Source organism: Struthio camelus, chromosome W (genome assembly GCF_040807025.1).
Source record: "Struthio camelus isolate bStrCam1 chromosome W, bStrCam1.hap1, whole genome shotgun sequence".
NCBI classification, from domain to species: domain Eukaryota; kingdom Metazoa; phylum Chordata; class Aves; order Struthioniformes; family Struthionidae; genus Struthio; species Struthio camelus.
Window position 1 is genome coordinate 2,034,002 of NC_090981.1, and position 16,448 is coordinate 2,050,449.

General features: G+C 40.1%; 1 protein-coding gene across 2 annotated transcripts in view; it reads right to left on the bottom strand.

Annotated features, from left to right (window-relative positions):
- Positions 1-6,746: 6,746 nt before the first annotated feature.
- Positions 6,747-16,448, bottom strand: part of LOC104139595 (zinc finger and BTB domain-containing protein 5) — a 105,229-nt gene continuing 95,527 nt past the window's right edge. The window contains exons 1-2 of one of the 2 annotated variants that reach the window (XM_068925881.1): positions 10,499-12,482; positions 6,747-9,346 (exon numbers count right to left, since the gene is read on the bottom strand). In XM_068925881.1, the coding sequence (XP_068781982.1) occupies positions 9,279-9,346; positions 10,499-12,305 (1,875 nt within the window). In that variant the 5' untranslated portion in view covers positions 12,306-12,482 and the 3' untranslated portion in view covers positions 6,747-9,278. Of the gene's footprint in view, positions 12,483-16,448 lie in introns of those variants that run through there. The other variant, XM_068925880.1, reaches the window with a different exon arrangement.

Below are 16,448 nucleotides of genomic sequence, written 5' to 3' on the forward strand. Positions count from 1 at the left end.
TTCAACTTGGCAATGTGAATTTATTCACCACTGTACAAATTAAGTTTTATCAATGTCCTATGAGCCAGGCTAAATTCATGGTACTTCCTATGACTGATTTTATTTATTCAGGGTACCACGTGATATTAATTGATGCTTTATTTTGCTTGTAAACTGTTTGTTAGCTGTTGTGCTTGGCAGTATGATTTTTCTACTCCTTGAACATTGTCCAAATCTAATGAACTCTGTATCTTGCAGCTCAAGAAACTGTCAGGGGCTTTCATTCACCCTGATGTCTCCACCAGATGCTGAGCAGCTTTCTTTCCTGAATTTGCTACTTCTGCCATCTGATGCCTCTAGCATTCCTCCTGTCCATGTCTTCTCCTATCTCCTCCCCTCTCTTTTTAGAGTCACAATACATGAAAAATGTGTTCATCTAGCCTTTGCTTGGCTGAGCTTAAGTGTAAAATCATCTCAATAGCTCAGATGACCTCCAAAACGTCATTATATCCCAAACTAGTTGAGCAGGGGAACTTACTTAATAACTAAATGCATCTTTTCCATTTCCTGAAGGAGTTTTAATCATACATTCACTGAACCTTCACTTCATGTTCTTGTGTATCTGTAACCTAAGAGTATAAATCTTTACAAATATGTTAGAGCTAGTAAAAAAAAAAAATCAAAGTGTTAAAAGGTTAAAATTGCATACAAAAAAGTGTCAGTCATGAAAATATACATGCCCACACACACACACAAACCATTTTTATCCTGCTAACTCAGAACTCCCATTCTATTTTCTTTCTTTCATTTTATAGCTACTTCAGTATACTCTTCAGTAATACTTAATAGTAACATCTGCAGACATTTAAGTGTTCTTTTACAGTGGAAGAACACTACTATTAGAGTCCCTGTAACAATCAACTCAATGGAGTTTTATGCTGGATCTTTGCATAAGGGAAGCTCTGGCCCTGCCTGCACAGGCAACCCATTTGTTCTACTTTTGACTTTTAAAAAAATATTTCATCAAATGTATCAAAGTAGTTAATTATGTCCTGCTAATAATGCAACAGTGGTCTATCAGACATCATGTCCAGAACTGGTATATCAATAATCATTAACATCTGATTATGTTTTCCCTTACTGAATCACATTATGTAGAAAATATAGTGCTTTTCCTAAAATTTACCTGCCTGCATTAACAAACTTTTAGGAAAAACCTGGAAACTGTCTGTAACAGGCAGTCCCAGTGAGCTGGCAGGTCTCTAAAGACAGCCTCCTCCAAGCACGAGAATGGTCTATCCCAATACTCAGGAAAACAAGTAGACGTATCAGGAGACTGGCTTGGCCAAACAGGGAAATCATGATGGAGCTCAGATGCAAAAAAAAAGATGTAAACAGGAGGTGGAAGTGAAAACTGGCTACAAAGGTGGAATTCAAAAATGCCTGTGCATGCAGGGATGGTGTTAGGAAAGCAAGTTGAAGTTGGCAAGGGACATCAAGGACAACAAGAAGAACTACTACTACATTGGCAGTAAAAGAATGAACAAGGAAAACATGGACCTGCTGCTCAGCGGGATGGGTGATTTAGCAACAGCAGACACAGACAAGGCTGAGGTGCTTTCTTTGCCTCACTGTTCACTGACAAGGTCTCCTAGGCCTCTGTGCTTAGAGAAAGGGTTCAAGGAGAACTACCAGCAGTGGATGAGGACCAAGTCAGGGACCTCTTGAGAAATCTCAGCCCATACATGTCCATGAGACCAGATAGGATGTATCCGAGGGTGCTAAGAAAGCTGGCTGATGTCATTGTGAAGCCACTCTCTATCACTTTTGAAAGGTCATGGACATTGAGGGAGGTCCCCGATGACTGGAGAAAGGTAAATACACCCATCTTCAAAAAGGACAAGAAGGGCAATCCAGGGAACTACAGGCTGGTCAGCCTCACTTCAGTCCCTAGAAAAATCATGGAACAAGTCCTCCTGGAAGCCATTTCTGGGCATGTGAAAGAGAAGAAAGTGATTGGGAATAGCTGGCAAGGATTTACCAAGGGGAACTCATGCTTGATGAACCTGAATGCCTTCTTTGATAAAATGACTGGATCAGCAGATGAGTGGAGAGCAGTGGATGTCATCAGCTACCTTGCCTTCAGCAAGGCTTTCAACACAGTCTCCCATAACATCCTTGTATCCCAGTTGGGACTTTACTGTCTAGATGAGTGAACTACTAGATGGATGAAAATCTATCATCTGAATTGTCAGGCTCAAAGAAGGGAGGAGTGGTTAATGGTTTTTACTCTACCTGGAGGCCAGTTACAAGTGGAGATCCTCAGGGGGGGTCTATTCTGGGATCTTTATCAACAACCTGGAGGAGGCACTCTCATCAAGTTTGTGGATGACACCAAACAGGGGGAGGGGGTGCACTTGAGGGCAGGGCTGCCATTCAGAGGAACCTAGACAAGCCAGAGGGTTGGGCCAACAGGAACCTCATGGCATTTGTCCTTGATGAATTTCAAGTCCATAACCTGAGAGGGAAGAACCCCTGACAACAATACAGACTGGGGACTGGCTGGGTAGCAGCTCTACTGAAGAGGACCTGGGGGGCCTGGTGGACAGGAGGCTAAACATGGTCCAGCAGTGCACCCTGGCAGCGAGGAAGGCTAACAGTATCCTGAGCTGTATCAACAGGAGTGCAAGCCAGTAGATTATGGGAAATGATCATTCCCCCTTTACTTGGCGCTCATTAGACTGCCTCTGGAATACTGTGTCCAGTTTTGGGCCTCCCAGTACAAGAAGGATGTTGATAAACTTGAATGAGTCCAGTGGAGGGTCACCAAGAGGCTCAGGGAGCTGAAGCACATGCCCTATGAGGAAAGGCTGAGGGAATTGGGCTTGTACAGCCTGGAGAAGAGAAGGCTTGGGGGGGGGGGGGAACCTAATAGCAGCCTTCCAGTACCAATGAGATTACTAAGAAGAGAGAGCCAGGCTCTTCACAGTGGTGCATGGTGGGTGAACAAGCGATAAGGCACATACATTGAAACAAGAGAGGTTCTCACTGGAACCAAGGAAAACATTTTCACCATGAGGACATTCTAGCAGTGGAACAGGGGCCCAGAGAGGTTGTGGGAGCTCCATCCTTGGAGGTTTTCAAGCCCCGACTGGACAAAGTCCTGAGCAATCTGGTCTGGATTCAGTGCCTGCCTTGAGCAAGGGGTTGGAATGGGCTAGAGACCTCCTGAGGTCCCTTCCAACATGAACGGTTCTTTGATATTTTGATTTTTACAGCAGCCTTAACTGTAACCACTGTGTGGCTGCCTTTTTTGATCATCATTTTTGTCATAGTAAAATGATCCTCATGAATGGTCAATATTCTCTCTCATTTTCTATTCTGGCCTGTCAATTCAGTTTTCATTGTATGTGTTGATTTTAGTGTTCATATTACTGGTACAGGCTTTAGACTGTTTGCATGTAACAATGTAGTCAGTTTCAATACTTTCCTCATAGAAGGTTTTAGAAACTATAGTCTCAAATCCTGGACTGAAAGACTTAGTTCATATAACTCAAGTGTTGAGGTCTCACTGTCACTAGATTTATTGCTGCATCTTAAGCACATCTTGCACCTTAAATCTACCATTCAGACTCACAAACTATTGCAAAGATAGCTCCTGTTGTTTAGTATAGATGACACCAGGCTGCTGACAAATGGTTATATCTTATCTACTTTGATAGCTGCTTATTTTCTGGGCCTTGCAACCCACATGTCAAGGATACAATGTATCCAGAATGTAACAGTAGGTACATGATGGCCACAATGCACTATTCAAACAGAGAAATCTTTATTTGGCTCCAAGCAAAGTTTGGCATTAAAGTTCTTCCACTCAGTTTTCAGTTCTGTCAACAGAAAATCCCAGCAAACCTGACTGATCTTTTACTGCCCTACCTGTCCCACTATTCCCCACAAGGACTAAATTTTCAGGAAACGACATGCCCTTTTCTCATAGCAAAGTTGAAAACAGCAGTAAACTTTTAATGATACAACTTCAGTAGTTACATAAGTGGACATGCAGGGCAGGCAGGAGGGAAGGAATAAATTGGTTGGGAATCTGCTATCTCTAAGCTTTAGAAAAACATGAACATAACCCATTCAGTACATGAGATGCTCATTTTCTAGAATATTATTGTATTATTGTCTCCTAGATTTATTCCATGATAAAAAGAACTAACATATGCTTATTTGAGATATTTGCAGGTACTTCAGCTGCACCTGTCATGACAGGAGGCTAGCAGTCAAGATACTTATCTGCAACCTGTCCCAGAGGGATGCAATGTACCTTCAATTTTTACTGAAGCCACTTAATGCTTATGGTGTTCATCATCACACAAGGTTTGTACCCTAAAGAACAACGAGGGTAAACTTAATTCAGATGTTGAATTGGAAATAAGCAACTAGATATAATGATCCCCAAAACCAGACAGAAACAGGGAATTCCTAATCAGATTGCATCAGTCACCGTCAGAACAACCAGGAATTTCAAATAATTGGGCTGATTGCAGTGAAAGAACTTATAAGCTGTTGAACATGGCAGCAATGCACTAATATTGTCACAGGAAAAAAAAAGGGGAGGATACTGTTCAGCAACTGTTGATTTCCCCATGAATATTCTCTCTCATTGTCATTTTAACTTAGATTTTAAAAACAAATCAATAAACCTGCCAAAGAGAGAGAATGCGGCCTTTTTGTTTGTTTGTTTTTTTAGATATTTTTTTAAATTAGCCTAAGGAGTTTTTTAAAAATAAATTAAAATAACATAAACAAAGTGCTGCTTAAATCAATAACATTCCAAGAGCAAGTTGGAGCATAAAAGTTTGAAAAAGCAGCAAGTTGCACATATTACAGTAATGCTAGAAAGCAAATTAAATCTTCATTATCAAAAATAATTTGGAAAGAAGTAACTTCAGTGTCTATTCCACATGGTCATTTTATTTCAGCTCTGAACACAAGAAACTAGCCTGCCGATTTCTCTCTCACCTCCTCCTCTTCCCTTTTTTCCTCCTCCTCCCCTCTTTTCATAGATGCCCCTCTATCCTGTAAAAAAGCTCCCAGCTTGTGCCCAGGCAATCCACTGACTCACAGCCATGCAGAGGGTCAGAGCCGAACCTGCAAGTGTTAAACAGTAAGGTGTGCCCAGCCATGCCTAAGGGTGAGTCAGGCAGGAGCTGTTGGCAATAAAGAGGAGTAAACGGGCTTGGTCAATCTAAAGTGCTTGTGAATCAGTTGGACGCTCTCCTGTGTCAGCTCAGGGCTCACAAAACCTATGGTCTGCATGGGATGGGAATGCACGATAGTGCAATTCTCCTTCTAGGCATGATAACACGGTCTCCTTCTGTGGACAACTCCCAGTACCTAGAAAGAGCTGGGAGAGCTTCTGTTAGCTCTTGATGATCCTGCTCTGGGTGGGATTTCCAAGGCGCTCTGCAACCTCCCTTTTGTTCCCAGGGGAAACAGCAGTCTACCACTCCCCTGACTCAGCCTAGGAGGAACAGCAATCTTTTAACCTCTGCTGGTACTGCCCCAAACAGAGCTTTCAAGCTAAGCCCCCTTTTGTTGCCACATGTACATCTAAAAGGACTCCATAAGAACCAAAGTAAGTTTTTCATATAAATATGGGGTCTGCACATAGCAAGAGAGAGAAGTAGAAGAAAAGAAGGAAGGAAGGAAAGCAAGCAGGTCCAGACCTGACACCAGGGACCTTGACTCCAGTCACCACAAAACTTAAGCACAGTTATCTCCTCACTTTACTCATATGAGAAAGTGAAGCTCGCGCTCTCTCTCTCTCTCTCACACACACACACACACTCGCTCACTCTCTCTCTCTCTCTCTCTTTTTCTTTCTCTTTCCCTAATGCTCTCAGAGACGTCTATCTTTAGTCAGTCATCCTTCCTGTAGGTTTCTTTAAATTATAATTGGATAATCTTCCAGATTCTGGGAGATCCCTTTGTCAGAATTATTCCTGGGAATATAGCCCCTATTTGATAAAATTGAGAGTTGCTAAATTAACAAAGGACTGACTAAAGCTATGATTCTTTGTTCTCAGTAGAAATCCTGTATTACCAGCAACTATTTTTAAAGGCACCTTATAGCAAAATATATATGCTTGTACTTTCATGTTCCTGTATTTTATTTCTGTCAATAAGACTCTGAATTTATGAATATCGTGATCTGCGTGTGTGAGACTCATTGGGAATTTGGACCTTAGCCTGCAGACTTGCTACCCTCGACCTTAGAGATCCCAAATGTGTAGGCACCATTTGAACTAATTTCCCCAAATCAGTTTCATGTTTGCACTCTCTCTGAGCGTGCATGTGGCTCTCAGTCACATGCAAAAGCCCTACATGTAACAATCTCCAGGGGACAGCCAGGGCCATCAGATATTATGCATATGTTCCAGTGCAGTTGGTGGATGTATCACCAAAATAGTCCCTCCCAGCAGGGCTCACTTCAAGCAATAGGGCAAAGATCTGAGATGTACAGCCTTCACCTACCACATTCCCAAACCTTCTTTCATTTCCAAAACTAGTATCAAGAAAAATTTTCACTAAAGAGTAACCTGTCAATCTTTTTCAAGACAATTTGCGAATCCAGTTCTGCTCTAAACACAAAATTATACCTTGGTGTTCAGGAAAGAAAGATCTGGCATGCTCCACTTAATTCAATGGAACGGGCAGACTCCCCCCTCCCCTCCAGAGCCAATAAATAGACTATGTATGTGAGCACATGTACATGCCTTTATTTCACACACACACACTCATCGATGAAGAATAACTAGAATAGAGGCTGCATCTAGTAAGGGCTAGTATGTGTACGAACAAGGGATGGGTGGATTTTATCTAAAAAGCACCTGAGCAAAAGAGCAACCTATTAAAGCTCCATGTATTTCCTTCTTATTCTTTCTAGAAGAACACAGAAGAATCTCCTAGATTTCAAAGAACTCAGTAATACTTTGTAAAACTCATCACAGGAACGTTCTACCGTTTGAGAATGAACATACCAGTATGATCAGAGTCATAGCAGTAAAGATTATTTCAGCACAAACACGCAAGAGGACAGAAGGAAAGCAGGGTTTAACATTGCAGGATACATCACAGTTGTGGATCCATAGTTGATGCAAACTTGATTCCTTCTGCTGTTATACAAGAGAAACTCCACAGGTTTATACCACCCAGGGATGAATCCACAGATGAGCTGCTCCAAGCTTGCTCCATGTTTTTCATTAGTGACAGAGTGGTAAATCCCCCTTGGAAAACAAACCTGGAAAAACTTCTTCACCATGAGGACAGTCAAGCAGTGGAACAGGGACCCAGAAAGGTTGTGGGAGCTCTGTTCTTGGAGGTTTTTAAGCCTCGACTGCACAAAGTCCTGAGCAACCTGGTCTGAGCTCATAGCTAACTCTGCTTTGAGCAGGAGACTGGACTAGATATCTCCCAAGGTCCCTTCCAACCTGAATGGGTCTGTGGGTCTGTCATATTGGGAAAGCAAGGGCAGTCAAACACAAGCTCCTAGATTTTCAGTATGCCCCTCTAGGAACAGTAGAAATCAATGATTGATAAAAATTAGAGACTTTTTGCAACTAACAACTTTTAAGATTTTTTTTAAGGGGGAAAAAAAGTTCTCCCTTAACAACCTCTGGCATTTCAGAAAGGCATTAAGGTTTTATTATAAAAGCTGGTCAAAAAGTAGAGCTAAACATAAGGCTCTTACCAGTTCTTAAGTTTCATTACTCTATTCTCTTTACTTTAATCTCTTCACTTCCATATCTGCTTTATTCCTATGCATGGTAGGGTGTCAGATGCAATACACCATGTGAAAACAGATAGAAAATAGAGATAAAACTAGTCTTAAAGAAAACACTAGAAAGGCAAGGAAGATGAAAAAAAGTAGGCAGGATGTCACTAATAAGGCAACACACCAACAAGATAAGATTAAAGTAGAAAATACCATATTTTATTGGTGATCCAGTGAGACAGTGAGTGAGGCTCAATGCCATTAGACCCCAATATCAATATTGTTATCCAACAAAATATGCTCTTTCCTACTGCTTTTTGTAAGTATGGCAAATTTCTTTAATGCTTTAAAAATCAAGAGCTAGAAATGTGACCATTAACTAAAACCTATAGCAAGATTTTAACATATTAAAGGATTTAATCATGCCATTCACCACAGTTCCACACTCCTATTTACCTTGGATACTCAAGTTGCAAATAAAGTATTGACAGACATTAGGCAGTTTTTCAACGTGAAGTAGTGTAGTTAGAGGAGATTAAGTTGTATTTCTTTATTAGTGAACTACTGTTTCATATAAAGCCACATATAAACAGAGTTCCATATTTCCTTTGGTCTGACAACAAATGTTTTGTTTCTGTGATTCAATACTTTGGATTGTTCATCCAGGTAAATCTTTGGATTGTTCATCCAGTTAAATTAGTTACAGGATTGTGAATTAGGATTTTATTTTCAGTTTACCTAAATATAAATCCAAGATCCTTCAGAAGGCTAACCTGTCTATTAGTACAAGTTCCTCAAAAGCGGTCAATAACATCACACAGGATATTTGCCATACAGAACAAATCAAAGAGGGGAAAGTTTGCAAGTACTTTTTATATTAAAAGAAGCAACTGCTGTGCGGCTTAGATATAGAAAATGTTAAATATCTGTATGGTCTAGGCAGAATTGACATGCTGAAGCACTGACCCAGCTCCCATAGAGCAGAGTAACATTTATCAGAAGTGCTCCAAAACGTATTTAGAAACCTAACCTGTTGAAAGGCCGTAGTTAGTTCATGTGCTCCTGTAACAAAGGAAAGAGACTGCAAACTGTATTAGCCACAGTGGTTTCAAAGAAGAGGAAATTAAAACAAGATCTACGTGATTCACCTGAAGAATAAAGATCCCTGAACTTCTGCTTAACAAAGTGTACAATGCTATATTTTAAAATTAAGTTAATACTAGATTTTTACTTACTTGAAAAAGTACATTTATCATACTACTTTAAATTGAAGGATTGGCCTTGATAGCTACATTTTATACAGAGACATCCATAAATACGGCCAGTGAGACTCATTCCTGACTTTGATCTGAGGAACAATTTACAGTTGGGAAGGACAGTAAGTATATGGAGAAGGAAATTGAAGCCTGAAGATAACATGAAAAAAGGACAGTATACTTACACAGTAACATGGATCAGACCGACTATCAGCATCTGGAAAGAGTAAGAGACTACCTTACCCAGTAAGAAGAGCCACCACAAATCATCTCTCATTTAAAAAAAACAAATCGGATACAGACAAGCTCCTTTCGCACTTCCATGTCTGTGAAACTTAAACATATGAAATACAAGTTGGTTAAAATATTGCTAAGAATAGCACAAACAAGAAACAGTACTTCACTTATCACTCAATACAAGTTTTTACAGGAAAAAAAATGGTGAAACAACCAGACCTTGCTGTATTCAGAGTATATATATATATATATATACACACATCTAACAGTCCAAAAGTTACTTGTCTTGGACTTAAGTACCTTCATTATACAGTGTCCTGTACTGCAAAAGAGCCAAAAATGCATTCAGAACCCTAAAACTATTTTCATAATTAACATGTTTTAAAGCAGTTTATGGCAGACAGGCGCATCCAAGGTTGGTTTTAAGACTATGCAATCTGTGTTAGTTACTGTAAAAAGCTCTTGGCATTATTGTTCATACACAGCTATAACTTATGTTATAGGTCATTTACTGAAATGTTTTCACAATTTTACAAAATCTCTAAAAAAGGAAATTTGCCCTTCAATTTTTCATTCTTGAAACATGCTACTTAAACATAATTAGGAGTTAACTACATTCTCACTCGAACCTCACCCATCTGCCCTGCAATGCTAACTACTTGGTTATAGGGATTACATCCCTGTGAGCCCAAGACCGACATGTACCTAACAATAACTCTTAACCTGTCTACAGTGCCTCCTTCTGAGGATCTCAAAGTGGTTCACTAACAGTTAAGCCTCACAACACCCCTGTGAGGTAAGTATGGTATTATTATCCCCAGTTTACAGAATCAAGACTTTTGTGTATGTGGCACAATCACACGCAAGTATTTACTAATCTACAAGGGCAGCTCCCTAACCTTCAGCCTTGAATAAAATAGCATTAATGTTCCTGAAATACTCCAGAATCTTAAAAGTTTGTATTGGCATTCTCATAGGGGCTAGGGAAGTGGGGGAGATTAAAGCAAAGTGCTAGGTAGATTGCTGCTCTGCCACCTCAGGCAGGTTGTTTTGGAATGTTTATATAGATGGCTGGACTGGCTGAACCGTTTGCCACACTTTAAACAGGCATAAGGCTTTTCTCCTGTATGCACGCGGATGTGCTTCTTACAGTCTGTTAGGGTCAAAAAAGTCTTGCAGCAGATCTTACAGGCATATTTGCGAGCACCTTCTACAACCAAGACATTGTGCTCAGATAAGGCCTTCTTACATTTTGAAAGAACATCTGCAGATGCCCTTGTCAACTGTGGTGGACCAGGTTGTGAAGGATGCCCATTTTCAAAAGAAGAAGTGGTCCCATTCATTAACAGCTGGGAACTGGAAGAGTTATCTTGCAGCTGGGAGCTCCTGACAGAGGTCACAACAGGCATTTTGGGGGCTATGCGACGGTAGCCAGGAAAGCTACTAGCTCCACCTCTTACAGAGCCCATCATTGTCCTTGACAAAGAGTGCAGGCCCAAACCTGACCTCGGAAAATCCATACCAAATTGTTCTGCAGCTCGGTACCCAGAAGCCTGTACACAGGGAAGACTCATTACATCCTGCATTGGTCTAACAAAATGAGAGTCTGCAGGCTCACTGAATGGATTCTCTACATGAGAAACTGTAGCAGAGGAATGACCATTAGCAGGCCCAGACTCTGAACTTATTAGGTAAGAGGCATCACCATCCATTCTGCAGTTACTTGTTGTATTTGGAATGTCGTCATTGCTATTTTGACTAGCACCAAAGTTGCCACCTCTGCTTTTATTCAGGAAATTTGAGATACTGAAAGTGGACTTGTGTTCCAGGTTATTTGACACCTCCATAATATGGATGCCTCCCACCCTATCAGTACTGGACTGTGGGTCAGAAAAGCTACGATCACTGCTTTCAGGACTCAGTTCTATCTTCTCTGCGCTCACCACTCCTCCTTCCACTTCAACAGACTCACTGCCTTCTGCTTGAGAAGTGACATCACTCACTTCATCTTGAGGCTCTGGGGAACTCAAAGGCTCAGATTTAACCATCACCTCCATGTGTTCTTTTTCATTTAGACTGACTTCTGGATTTTCACATGATAAGTTGTTTTTCTCAGAAGTAGTTTTCTGATCAAAACTGGTTTCCACTTCTATTACCTGGGATGCGATGGATATCTGTGAAACGTTTCCTCCACTGTTGTCTGACTGGCTGGGCACTTGAACATCTTCTTGAGCACTGAAAGAATGATCAAACATAATAGTATTATCCTCCTGTTTATCAGTAACAGCATCAGCCTTAGAATTGTCCACAATCTTCAGTGAATCTGGTGAAAAAAAATCTTCTCGCGAATGAGCTACTGACTGCCCACTCTCTGGAGTAACACCTGAGACAGACTCATCTACAGTAGGTCTGACTCGCTGTCTGGCCCGATCATCAGAAGACTGCTTACGCTTGTGGAGACGCCGGATAGGAAAAGTAGCGCGTTGCTCTATGTTACTTCTCATCAATGAGCTCATGGTATTTGGTTGTTCCTCTGTGCTCTGAGTGGAATTTAATGCAGAGCTCACAATGCTCAGTCCAAGCTGCTGAAGCATGAAAGATCTTTGCATGCGCGCATTTTGCTCTTGAATTCTATCACTAGGTGGAGACATCGGTAGTGTCCTGGTAGTAAGGTAATGTTTACATGCTTTAACAACAGAGTTCAAATGTAGGTGAGAAGCAGCCAGCAAGACATCCATAACATTGCTCTCCCCAAGCATTAGCGTAGAAGTGTACATCATATCAATCAGAGCAGCAAAAGCTTCTGTTGTCACCACGTCACTATCCAGCTGAATCATGTTCATAGTTTGATCACCCTCTGCTACAGTAAAGAGAGCTCGGAAATGTGTGCTACATGCTGCCAAAACAGAGCGATGGGCTTTGAAATGCCTGTTTCCCACCACAATGACACAGTCACAAAGTTGGCCATGAAGCCTCTGGTAGTTTAGCTGCTGAAAGATTTGCTCAAAGTGTCCTGGAAAATCCATGATCCTATAAAATAAAGCAGAAGAAATCATGCTAAAATGGCTAAAGTTTATTTGGATCACAGTGAGAACAGGTTAAAAATGAAAGATGACAGCTAAAAGACAGATGACCAAAAAACTTATCTTAATTTCCCACTACCATATTGATATCATACTCATGCTGGCAACTCTGTGAAGGAGCACAAAAAAACCCCAAAAAACAAATTCTGTTATAGAGTTAACACAGTATAATAGCCAGCACAACATCAAACATGTCACAGGGTGCTCTACTGTGAGCTAAATAATGCAATACATGGTTCCTGTTAATTCCTGTCCAAATTAAAACACACCCTTCAGTAAGCCATCCACTCCTAATGTAAAAATTTCTACTTGTGAAGAATCCAACACACTATTTGATAAGTTGTTCAGATGGTTAGATAACCTCATATTGAAAAGCTTGAGCTAAAAAGTTTGAATTAAATTCCAGTCTGAATTGGTCTAGCTTCATCTTCAGAAGTATACAAAGAGCCAATTGCTATCTGTTACACTGCAAAGCGTTCGTTCAAATATCTGCCTTTTGCATAGGAGCTTTTAAAATAGAGTTGATGATTATTTTCATGTGTGTGCAGCCATGAACTACAAGCATAATTGGCATAGAAAACTCCAGACAGATATATAACCTCATATTAACGTGACCTCATATGAAGGTCACACTCTTCATACATCAATCAGCTTGTACCAGCCACTGTTCTGCATCTAATTTAGGCTTGCACTGATTTTTATGGCTACACCAAACACTATTTTGGATAGCTCCACTTTAGCATGCAACATGATAACTTTGTAAACTCTCCACACAGCATATCCTAGGGTTGCCTGATGTAAGGCTACTGTGCTCTCATGCTAAGAGACAGTTGTTTCTTCTGATCCACTATACCAACTGCCATGTTCATGCCTAATCTGTCAATTCATTTTTGCCATTATTCCTTGTAACACTAACAATTAAATTGTGAATTAATGAAGGGGGGGGAGACATAAATAAACCAAACAGATGATCCTGCATTCCTTGTTCTAATAAAGCTCCCATCAAAATCAACACATGAGTTTTGCATGCAGGGTAGTCTTTGCAGATCAGTGCAACTCAAAGGCAAATAAGCAAATATGAAACAGGGACTAAAACTCATTATCAGTGATGTTTTAACAGTTTCTTGAGCCACCGAAAGATAATCAAGTAAATGATTATACACTCAATGTATAATTAATCAAGTAAATGATTATACACAGTAGGTGTCACTACAAACTATCACAGTCTATTTGTATTTATTTTAGCTGAAACAATGGTAAGTATGCATCATTTCACTATATTAAAAGTTACCAATATAAGATATTGTGTAATATTGTTAAGATACTGAGGTTTTTTTGGTTTTGTTTTTTAAGTCATGTCACGCACCCAATAGACTTGTGCTCCATTGGGTAAGTAAGTCCTTAATTAGGCAGATTGTTGAAACAAGTATTATACACACAGACTGGAACATCTCCTTTGAAGTCTTCCTATTCTGTCAGGTAATGGCATCGTTAAACCATACATGCTACACTGTAAAAATTCATATGAAAATTCCGGGGGATGGGGAATATAGAGCTTGATTAGCATACAGAAGAAACATAGAACTTTAATATTTTGGCTTTAAAAATCCCAATCTCCAAGCAATTAGAAGATGGGATCATTCATTCACCGCTAGCCATTTCAAAATTCTATAGTTCCAAAAGAAGTTGTTCAGGTCCCCAAAACACTTAAATGTTTGCTTATCACAAATTACACCTTGCAGATGAGTTTACTAAATGTGTTTGTTTGTAACACTTCCACACCCAGTAGTTAACAAGCACACTGAAATAACCAGAAAAAAAAAAGATACACATTAACTCACAAATCAAAGGAGAGAATACTAGTTTTCAATTGCATAGCCTGGAAAAGCAAAGTCTTTTCCAGAAGAAGAAACATAAGTTGCTCAATCCACAGTACAAGTGGTATAATGTGGTAGTCTTCTACAGAAATAAGACATCTGTAAAATGCATTTTCAATAGATGCAAATAGCATCTACAATTAACTATGTAAAAAGGTTAGAACAAGAGACAAGAGGTATGCAATTATATATTTAAAAGAAATGAATGTAATCTTTCCATACTCTTGCAAGTAGAGGAAAAAAAAAATATATTAATTTAGAAAGTCTTTTTTGTAAAGTGGACAAAAAAATCTCCAGTTAGTGAAGAACAGTGAATATATGCAAGACCAACTATTTCTGATGTAGCTCTCAAACTATAGACCTATCTTTCTTGCATTTTAAATTTCAAGCAAGTTAGCAAAGGCTTCTTTCTTAATCCCCAATGTTATGGAAACAGTTCAACCCTAGGTTTCCAAGGAGCAGAGTCTCACGTCCCGTGAATTTAATTATTTATTTAAATGACGGTACAGCAAAGTAACAGCTCGAGCTGGGTGCCTCCGGGGAGGGACCCCAAACAAAGAAATTTTGGGGCAATTATACTCCTTACAGTGAAATTTCCCCACCTGCCCGTGACAGTCTCTCCCAATCTTCTTTACTGAGTCGGTGGTCTCTTTCCTCTGGATTGGTTCACGTCTACATCCCGGGACGGTTGCTGTGTTCCTGCTTCACGGTGCCTTCTCTTATCCCAAGGTTGACCGTTACCTCTGGCCATTGTGTGCTGTGTCCTTGAGGGCTGGTTCGAGCTGGGTTTGCAGTCGCATCCTCAGCGATGTCCCTCGAGCTCATTTACAACTCACTCCTGCGGCCTGCAGGCTTCATCTACTTTAGGCGCTAGTGCTAAGCTGGGCGAGAGCTAAATTAGCTCCCTTTTCTAACACCAAAGACCATCTATGTAGTGACACAAATGCACAAATTTATAACAGTAACATAAATGTTCCTCTAATGTGCAACATTAAGTGAAATTATTTCCTGGAAAGATATTATAGGTATCTATATTTTATTTGTGATCTTAAACATATCTGGGTCTTTATGACCTTATTTTTAAAATGCATTTCCTTTTTATATTTTCTTGTGCAAATGGACTGCATAAATAAGCAATGTGCTATGAGGCTTCAGACTAGCCGATAAACCCTTTCATTTTCCATGCCAGCTTCTTCTTTTGTAATTCAAATCTGACTGAAAACTGGCAGCTCTGAAAGCTGAAACAAGCACTGCCACAAATACCTTGTAATGCTATCGACCTTGTCTGCCCATGCAGTGAGAAAGAGGGATGTATATGGGTCTGCAGTCATCCAGATAACACAACTCATGGGGGGGGGGGGAAGGAGGGGGGAATGGAGATTACATAAGCCAGCCCTGGCCTGCTCACCAAAAGCAGTCATTACTAGGCAAGCTGGAAACAGCATCACATACATATAACCCACATACAGGGCTCAGCCACTGCTTTCATTACCAATTTTAATTTAGCTCCTTCAGTATGCTAACCAGACTTCAGTGCTGGTTTTTTATCTATATTTGCCACATATTATGTTTAAGATTATAGTAATAAGGAACAGGAGAAAGAATCACTTTTAGAGGAAATAAAGAAATAGATCTGCTTATCAATGCCTATCAGAAAGTTCATTAATCAGCCAGGCTTTGTGTCCCCTAAACTGAAAGGTTAAACAATCCTCTCAAGAATATTTCTCAGCATCTCCGGACAGTTGTCTGGAGAGGATCTGCCATTCACAGCATTCTGGATTGGTGACAGGGCATTTTACCACTGTTTGAACCCCAAACAATGATAGACAAATGGTTTGGCTTACAAAGAAAATGTTTAGTACAAGGATGGAAAAGGACCACAAAGCTTTGAAGTATGGTGGGTGAGATGGGAGGAATGGGGAAGACAGCAGAGGAATGAGGAGACTTTTATGAGGGTCCATATATGTTTTATTTGAATGTTTATTAAGCGACTAATCAAATGCATTTATATACACATACAGCACATGAAGAATGTATACAGGCATATGTTATATACACACATGCTCATGCCACTAAGTATATACATATTTACACATATGTTTATACATTAATCTGAACACAAACAGTAGTAAAGCTAGTACAATCAGAAATTAAACAGAACTAAAACATGGTTATATTTATTAGCTAATACACTGGGGAGCCCAACAAACCCCACGGTTCAGAGTATCTCATTGCTATT